Source organism: Pinus tabuliformis, chromosome 7 (assembly GCF_031772625.1).
Source record: "Pinus tabuliformis cultivar Carrire ecotype Pingquan chromosome 7, CPIR1, whole genome shotgun sequence".
NCBI classification, from domain to species: Eukaryota; Viridiplantae; Streptophyta; class Pinopsida; order Pinales; family Pinaceae; genus Pinus; species Pinus tabuliformis.
The window spans coordinates 327,081,997-327,092,089 of record NC_142293.1 but is presented as its reverse complement, the minus strand read 5'-3'; the positions used below and the strand labels follow the sequence as shown (position 1 = coordinate 327,092,089).

Here is a 10,093-nt window from a genome sequence, read left to right as displayed (position 1 = left end):
AGCCGCCTTTACCGCTACTAATGAGACTGAGAAAGATGGGTCCACGGGGACTAGATAGGAATCCCTGCTACTTGGTAAACTGAGTCAACAACAACTTGTTCCGCAACCCTGCCGTCACTGCTTATACCTTCACTGCTTGGTTGGATATCGACCATCAAAGCATTATTAAAGATATATTTTATTAGTGAATGAGACATACTAACTTTTTATTCTCTTGCACCTCATACTCGGAATTTCTTAAACATGTTACAGTTGTCTATGGGGACACACAGATTTGCCGTGCTCATGTATTACGTTCACAGAAGTGTGAACCTCCTATTAAAATATTCGTGTTAGGCCCAAAACCTAACGTCTGTGTATGGTACTACCTGTCCAATGATACTCGCATGGGATTCTTGGGCGGTAGAATTTATCATAGTTTAGTTGTTTGCTGTTGTGAGAAGAATCTTAGTCATTCGTTTTCACACGTAATATTTAGTGGTCAAAGTTATATAGAACCAGAGAATCCCTACGCACCCGAAATTATGACAAGTCATTCGTTTTCACACGTAATATTTAGTGGTCAAAGTTATATAGAACCAGAGAATCCCTACGCACCCGAAATTATGACATGGAAATGAATAATGACGAGGACCGATAAATTAGATAGAGTCATGTAGATAACGATAGGATTTTAAATTCAAGTGCTCTATGATGTCAATCTCTTTGCTCCCTAATCGCTTATTTGTCCAAACGCAATAAAAAAATTGTATGCTGGAGAGTTTCGATACATATATGAATGGTGTAGGCTGTTCGCTCCTGTCAGAACTTGTATTTGGTATGTCCACTACTCTGCTGCCAAAAAAGAGGCAATTGAGTCACTCAATTCCACCGCCGGCAATGAAGAGCGGTGCAACTCTGTTAGTATTTCGAAGATATTTACAAGAGTTGGCATATATAACTTCACTTCTCCTTCTTATTCTCTTCTCGGTAGAGGCTTCCAACATCAATGACAATTTCGATATCTCATGGGGTACAGTTAAGTTGTTGAACCATGGCCAAACGGCGCAGCTCACTATGGATCAAATCTCAGGTAATTAAAGTATTTCATTTTTAAGGAGATCCTACATTTAATATTGTATGGATGTTTATAATAACGATTCTTGTTTCTCTAGGTTCTGGTTTTCAGTCCAAAAAGGAATACCTCTTCGGCAGCGTGAGCATGAGAATTAAGCTGATTTCAGGGAATTCCGCAGGAACGGTTACCTCGTATTATGTAAGCGCCTATTTTCTTTCAAGAACGAAACCTTGCAGAATGATTTGTTATCAGTTGATAGTACTTAAAACTCAATTCCTGAGATGTATATTTTAAATTTCAATATTGCCGCCTGACCGGTCATAGTTTCGATAATACACCATATACTAATCTCAGTATTTTCCATCCAGATGTCGTCCGAAGCTTCTTCTCATGACGAACTCGACTTCGAATTTCTGGGAAATCTTCCGGGAAATCCTTACATTCTTCAGACCAACGTGTTTGCAAGTGGAGTTGGAAATAGAGAACAAAGACTTCATCTGTGGTTTGATCCCACAGCGGACTTCCATAACTATTCTATTCTTTGGGACCACCAACAAATCGTGTATGTGCTTCGAGTAAATGAAACGGAACCTCATTTAGAAGCTGTATTTAAAAATTTCATGAATTCTGTTGACATATATATTTTTTTCCTCTTGTGAAAACAGGTTTTCCGTTGATTCGATCCCCATCAGGGTATTCAAAAACAATGAAGGTGCGGGAGTCCCATATCCAAATAAACGACCCATGAAGATCGTCTCCACCCTTTGGAATGGAGAGGATTGGGCTACCGACGGAGGAAGGGTTAAAATAGACTGGCATGACGCTCCCTTTATTGCCTCTTATCAATCGTTTGAAGTCCATGCATGCAGCTCTTCCCCCTGTGTCAACGATTGGTGGGATCAGTCGAAATTTCAAAGTCTAAATCAACATCAACTCAGGCAACTTAATTGGGTTCGTAAAAACTACATGATTTACGACTACTGTCACGACAAGTCGGGAAGATTTTCGGCAACTCCACCTGAATGTGCAATGAATCCTTAATCACAAAATTTGATTACATATTGTAAAATAATTGCAGCTCACTTATTACTTATTGAATCAGCTCACCTACCATAATAGATGGATTCGAAATGATGTCCCATCTCAACTCGCGGAATTATAAATTAGCCAATCCACTAAAGTGATCTACTTTTGGCACACTGTTTTTCATGTATACATTGTCCGAGGCTACATGTATACGAAGCTTTAGCATTTATTGGAATAAAACATGGCTTCATGTTTCGTCTAAGCGTCTCAGCAATGAACACCATACCTCTTTGACTGATACGGGAGTCTACAACGAAGATGTACGCAACTCTGAGAATCGACTTTATTAAAGTTCGGTGTTTAGCAGAATAAGGCTCCCTGTTAGGATAAAACCATAAAATAATTACTTAAGATAATAATTTTTAAAAAATAATAATTTTAAAAAATACACATTATATATATATATATATATATTTTTAAAAATGACATTATCAGTATGGTTTTTTATCATCTTCCAGGTTATGATTTTGGTTTTCTAGCTTTTTGTAATAGTGGCATAGAACTGCATTTTGTAATAGGGCGGCTCACAACAAAGTGTCGATCCTCTCTGGCTCTATTGAGTTTTGGGTTTATGTTTTTCATCTATGTAAACAGAAGGCCAAGTGTTAGCTGCAACAGTTTTTTTTGAGGAAGGACAGGCTACGGCCTCCTGAGAGCTTCAAACTCTCTGTAAATATTTTTCTTTTTTATTCATAAGAGAATAGTCTTTATACAGATTAAAAAACAATGACATGTTAAATAATTTAAAGATTTAATTCTTACTTGTCTGGCGGTTACTCATTTTGAACAAACTTATAGGCGCAGGTATCTCGAATACGGAGAGGAGCAAGTTTGCGGGGTAAGTGAATATCCTTTGATGTTTGATGAGGAGGCCAGCTTGGAGTTATATAAGGTCAGCAACTTGTAATTCCTTCTGTGGTTATTGATCCTTTTAGTGTTAACCTTCCTTTCATGTTCCAAAGATTCAAGTTTTCTCTTTATTATAAGTCCCCTCGGCATCTGCTCCGCCTTTCATGGTCGAGAATCTAGGAGGTAGTTCGGATGAGATGTTATTGACATCCAACACTAGCAGATAAACCCTTCAAGTCCACAATGTTCGTTGAGCCATGTCATCAGAGGAAATTCAACCGATTCTAGGCGTTGGTCGCAGTGTTTTGATATAATTTAAACTGTTGCAATTTTATAGCGCATCATACCATTGGCCATTAAGAGGTATTGTAACTCATAATATTTTACTTATTAAAGAAAAAGTTTAAAGAGTAATGAAATCACGAATGTAAATCATAATGTATTGATTATAAAAATAATTTATATTTTAATGCTTCAAAATGTAGTTCGGTTCTGAATGTGAAAATTTAGAGAGGGGCTTGTAGCTCATAACGTTTTACATACTATCACATCTCTCTAACTAGTGGTTGGTGGACTCCGCATCGGTTGTTGCTTAAACCAATGTTCATTCAACAAAGCTCGGGTATTGTTGCCATAACTTTATGGTGTAAGTCCAAAGTTGGCAGGTGCTAAATGGTAGTGGCCTAGCGCAAATCCAAGGTCAAGGTTTCCAACAAATTGTCAATCAAAACTGAAGCCGCATATTATTACTTGCACATTGAATTCAATCGAATGTAAGTTTATTTAATGGTATTCGTTTCATCGAATATGTCAGGGACTTCCGCACCTCATGTCCCCATCTCAATTACTATACTTATTCCTTCTCACTAAGCATTTCACAATTTGTAAAGAGAACAATGAAAGAAACTTTGGCTCAAAATTTCGAGGAAGCCATGGTTGCTAAGAAGGACTACATGGAATCAGAGTCATCATTGATGATGAGTCATCCAAAGACTCCTAGGATACAGGAAAAAGGTCTAGGCCTCTTCAAACAAGGTCAAATATAAGGAAGTCACTGATCTGGAAAGCTTCACTCGAACTATCAAGACTTTGTCTAATGAGTTGGCAGAATTGAAACAAAGGAAAAGCGAAGCCACTACAGTAGCAAGTCCCCGAAGTTTAACTTCTTGAAGAAGTTCAATAACAACATCAACAACAATAGTCAACTAGCTAAGTCTACACAGAGCTCGAATGTCGTGTTGAATGTCAAGAGTATGGGCATGGACCAATATTGTTCTTTTCACCAAGAATATCATTAAGAAAAGACATGCCCATAGTGGAATCAAAACAAGAAACATGTACTTTCATGCCATCTGGAGTTTGAGTACACTAATAACACTGCAGAATATGAAGCATCTGTACTTGGATTGAAGACAGCTATGGACCTGAAGGTAGAGTTTATGAAGGTAATCAGTGACTCATAGGTAGTCACTCATCAAGTATGAGATACTATACACTGTGTTTCACCCCATCTCAAAAAATACCAGTAAGAGTTATGGAGTTTGATAAATCATTTTAAAGCTTTCAATATTTTTTATGTTCCAAGAGCTAGAGACACAACAATAGAAACATTAGCAAAAATTGTTTCTAGGATGTCACCATTGAAAAATGGTTTTTCTATTGAAATTTATATAAACCATCTTTACCTGGTAATGTCACTAATTTACGCATTTTCAATGACGACCAACAAATTCTACACTTAATGCTGAATGATGATGTATTTAAAGATGTTGTCATAGAGGACGATGAACACGAGCAAGCTCTGTAAGAATAATCCCAAACACTAAAAGGAAACACTATGCTAAAAGGTGTAGTGTCCCTGGAGAAATTATATGACTTGTAGAACCAATTTAGAAGGCCAACAAACACAAAGACTTAGAGTTTAAAGCTAGCATTTGAACGAGTCAATTTGGGAACCCCACAAGATCTGAAGTATGTGAAATCACTACCTGTTGTTCACCGCGGGAGCAATAAGCATTTATTCATTTATTCAAGAAGTACTGATATGTGTTTGCTTGGACGTATGATGATTTAAATACGTATGATACTTGCACCATACAACACATGATTCCTTTAAAAGAAGGGGGCGAATTGTTCTAGCATAAACTACGAAAAGATTGTTTGACACTAGAGCCCCTTATTCACAGGGAATTTAGAAAGTTGTTGGATGCTTGGATCATATTTAAAGTCAAACATTCTATTTGGGTGTCCAACTTGGTCCTAGTAAGAAATAAGTCTGCTAAAATATGCCTATGTGTTGATTTCCAAAATCTTAACTAGGCTTCTGATAAAGATAACTATCCAGTGCCATCCATGGAGCAGACACTCTAGATAGTATCTGGATCTGAAATGTTTTCTCTACTAGAAGAATTTTTAGACTATAATCAACTGCTTGTAGTGGAACTAGATAGGCTAAAGATTATGTTCCAAACTAAATGAGGAACATTCACGTTCAAAAGAATGTCGTTTGGACTAATCAATTTTGGTGAAATTTTTCAAAGAGCGATGGACATCGCCTTTCATGGCCTTATAGGTCAGAGAATTATCATCTACTTAGATGATGTCACTTTATTTTCCAAGAAAAGTTTGAATCATGTATGTCATATAAAGAAGATATTTGAGCAGTATCAAAAGTACATAATTTCTCTGAATCCTAAGAATAGCGTCTTTGGTGTGTCCGAATGGATCCTTCTAGGGAACATCATAGCAAAAGGTGGTATTAAGATTGACCCTAAGAGGGTCAGGGCTATCACACAGATTCCATTCCTAATGAATAAGAAAGCCATGCAGTATTTATTAGGGAAAATCAATTTCCTCAGAAAATTCATCTTTGATTACGCATAGATAATCAAACCCATATAGGAGACGGTTAAGAAATATATAATATATAAGTGGGACAAATGGGAGAAAGACACTTTTGCTTGGATGAAACAGACTATTATCGATTCACTTGCACTTTTCAGTCCAAATTATGGTAAGGGTATACATTTTCTTTATATTTGTTGATTTCCACTATATTAACTCAAAAAGACAATGAAGGAAATGAGCGACCTATCTCTTTTATGAGCGCTAGTCTACAGGGACTAGAATTAAATTACCCTGCCATTGATAAACAAGTGTATGCAATATATAAGGAAGTGAAGTATTTCAGGCCCTACTGATTGAAAGGTCACACCACGATATTTATACCTCACCCAGTAGTAAGAATGTTATTTTTGTAACTAGAGTTGGGTGAGAAGAGGGCTAATTGGGTAACCTCTCTTCAAGAATATGATCTGGAGTTCAAACGAGTACATACTATAAAGAGTCACGACCTATGTAGACTAGTAGCCAAAGAAAAGGATGCTCTCGAACAAGATCTCTTAGGATGGGAGAAAGAAATTGAAATGTATAATATTGATCGGATTCCTCAGTCCACATCCACAGTGCCCTGGTACGTAGAGTTAAGGAAATTTTTGGAAAAGGCACCTTTCCCTCGCACTTATTTATTAAATAGAAAAGGGAAATCTAGTTAAAGGCTTTATCATATCAGTTGTTCCATGGAGTGATTTTCCAGAAGCACCACAATGGAATTCTATTAAGGCGCCTTAAGTCGCAAGATACAAAGAAGTTTAAAAAGGATCTACATGATGGGTTGGTAGGTGGCCACTATGCGGGTGACACCACAGCACACAAAGACCTATGCCTCAACATTGAAACAAGTAAGTCCATCTGCCAATCACAAACACCATAGACAGACTACATCAAAATACCCAGGTCACATAGCAAGCAGAGAAATCATGATACCCCCATCAAACGCCGAAGTGAAAGCCGAAAAATCCTCACACCAACTCTGTAACAAAAGAGCACCAAAACAGATTTGACTAGTACTTAATCCTGGTTAGAAGAGATTATAGTAAGGTCTTACATGTTATCAACAGGAGGGTCATTGTGATCCCGAGGGTCTCTAGGAGGGTCAGTGAGATCACCTGATCTGAGACAATGAAATTTTCCACTTGGGCCAAACAAGGCTCAACATTGTTAAGAAAGAAGCACTGGCTCCACAACATACATTTAATATCCTCCATGCTAGAAAACAAATGATAGGTCTCAACATGTGTGTTGTTAAAGATTAAACAGAGAAGTGTATCCAGTTATTGATGTAAGGTAAGATAATACAAAAAATGTAAACATTTTTTTACGGAACCTTCCAGGATCTTGAACCCTTCGTAGGTCCATGGCTGTCTTCTGAAGCTCGAAGTCATGAGTGATAAGGGTGATCCTTAGTTTCTTTTACTTCCAAGAGGAGTATTTCTCTCCTCACTTTTGGAGGAACCACATCAAAGGAGTAACCCACTGAATCAAATGAAAATAGCCGAAATAGTTTAACACCAACACTCCCTAAACCTCTCCTCCTACTCAACATTCGTTAATGTTGAGACATGATGAATGAGTTGGGAGAGCAAGCCAAACAAGTACACATACTATGCCTAACAAAAGAAGAAGATAGACATAGAATAGACCCACTTTCTCCTAATCCAAAAACCAACCAATCATCCTCCAACACCACAATAAAGCTAAATTTAAATTTTATTTAAATTTACTAAAAAATTATATTTAAATTATAATTATAAAAAAATTAATTAATGTAATAAATATTTAATTTGAAAATATTATTATTAATTATTTTTAAATATTATTTATAATATGTTTATAGTGAAGTCGAGGGAAATTTATTTAATTCTTATATTAGCATTTATATTTTTCAATTAATTATCGATCTTTTTAAATTTGATAATAATACTTTCGTAATGTCTTATCACAACCGCTCCGAATCTAAAAAAACTTTTAGCTATTTTAACATATTTCAATAATTAATGTTGAATATTATATTAAGAGCTTTTTCAAAATAGGAAAAAAGGAAGAAGAGATTAATCTTAAACATAACCTAAAAGAACTTTTGGCTCTTTTAACGTAATTAATGTTGAGTATTATATTAAGAGCTTTTTCAAAATAGATAAAAGAATAAAGAGATTAATATTAAACATTTTTTTTCCAAAGAGAAAATCCGTAATTTTATTCAAAAGAAAAAAATTACATGTTGTAGATGCTATAAGCATATGCAGAAGGTTGTCCACGAGAGGGACAAGTTACAAGAAAATAAAGAAAAAGATAGAAAAAAACCCCGCAGACCTATACTTTTCTGCCCTTTTTCTTTTCCACCCTTCTCCAACCTCCCGAATCGGGAGTGGGTGTAATAATGGCAAGCTGGTTTTCCGGAGAGGTCAATGGAAGTTCCTTTTCAGATTCAGATCCCTCCGATCCATGTGTTCTCTTTATTCCACTAACTTCCAGTTGAGGTTCATGCTGCTGTTCAGATATATTTTGCCACAAATTTGCATCTGGAGTAGATTCATCTTGATTGTGCTCCGGTCCTGAGAAAAATTCAGATTCCATTTGGTTCTCTGGAGGTTCTGATTGCATGTCCTCCTCTTCTTCCAGCAGGATGATCTACTGCCAGTCCCTGGGCTTTTTTTGTTGTTTCTTTTTCCCTTTAGGGTCTTTTCTGGTCAGCGGACAGTTGAATTGGAGATGACCGGTTTGCAGGCAGTTCCGGCATCTAAAAGCAGTGTTCTCATAGTCAAGTGGTTGAGTTCTGGTTGTGTTGTTGTAAACCAAAGTGACATGATCAGGCAAACCTTGACTCAGGTCTACCTCGACACATATTCTAGCAAAAGTGACAATTCCTTTGCTAACTCTGTCTTCATCTATTTTTAGGAAATTCCCCAATGAATTCCCAATAGCTGATAAAACTTTGTAGTGCCAAAAATGCAGAGGGAGGTTATGGAGCCTTACCCAAACAGGCATTGTAGAAATTTTCATTGCGTTTGCATCAAAACCATCAAACCATGGAGTGATGAAAAGGCCAGCATTGCCCCAAAACCAAGGCCCCTGTTGGATAATACTGTCTCGTTCCTGTTCAGTACTGAAGCAGACAATGAAAAATCCCTTTGAGCAAAGGTGTACATCACAGTTGTTTGTCCATGAGGAGTAAATCCACTGATGAAGAGCATCAGATTTTGGCCAGAAGCCATTGAATCTACAAATGACTGCATTTTTGGAAAGTTCAGAGTGTAGTTCAATTACCTCAGGTATATGTACTTTGAGCAATGGGGTTTCCTTTTTTTGTTCCACTATATAGGGTCCTGGTAACTCTGTTTCTGGCGCTGATTTATTCTGCGCTATTCCTTTTCCTTTGACAGCGTCACGGAAGGAGCCAGAGTATTTTGTGTTGTCCCTATTGCAGCCACCACGCAGACGCAGGTTGAGAAATATGGTTGAGTTATTGTTGATACTATACTCCTGAAGAGATAGGTGGTCCTGTAGACAGCGTCCGGCGAAAATCAGATTTTGGTGATTTATGGGGGTCCCAATCTGGTTCTGTATTTCTTTCTTTAGCTCTAGTATAAGCAGCCCCCTATTGAGCCTCATACAGTGATGGCTTCCGTCTGTCTTTTTGATAAAGATATTAAACCATATTTCATCCACGCAGCTTGTTTTTATAATTTTGGGGTCACAAAATGTAAAATTGGTCGATTTTCCTACAAGCCCCACTGAAACCCAGCAGATATTAGTTGTCTATCTCTTGAAAGATTCAGATTTGGGTAATGCCAGTCATTTTTTATATATTTTGTCACCGAACCGCAACCTATGTGGCCCTTTGAGGTCGACCCTCCAACCCTCGCGCTGAGATACCTCCGAGAAGGTTGGGGCCAGGATACAGAAAAACCTTCTTCGCTTATCCGCCCACATATCAATCCGATAGTGATAAATCCGATGACAGGGGATGGCGCAGGCAGTACAGGGGATGGAATGACTGTATCAGAAGTCCATGAGCCAAGAACCCCAGCCTCCGACCCATCGAATAGTGGCGGGAAAAATCGAGGACAACTCTCCGAGAAGGAAAACAGAAGGACAGAAACCCCGCCGAGGAAGCCGAGATCCTGGAGCTGTGTATATGACCAGAAAAACCCAATTTGGATTTGAGAAATATGGAGTGTTACCTGGACCGGGCGAATATTT

At 37.6% G+C, this 10,093-nt stretch overlaps 1 protein-coding gene across 1 annotated transcript; it reads left to right on the top strand.

The window, feature by feature from the left end:
• Nucleotides 1-616: 616 nt before the first annotated feature.
• On the top strand, nt 617-2,300 carry LOC149247254 (putative xyloglucan endotransglucosylase/hydrolase protein 13). The gene is made up of 4 exons (XM_089455850.1): nt 617-1,072; nt 1,155-1,255; nt 1,426-1,619; nt 1,723-2,300. The coding sequence occupies exons 1-4, from the start codon at nt 751-753 to the stop codon at nt 2,096-2,098; spliced, it is 993 nt and encodes a 330-aa protein (XP_089311976.1). The 5' UTR covers nt 617-750; the 3' UTR covers nt 2,099-2,300.
• Nucleotides 2,301-10,093: the final 7,793 nt, after the last annotated feature.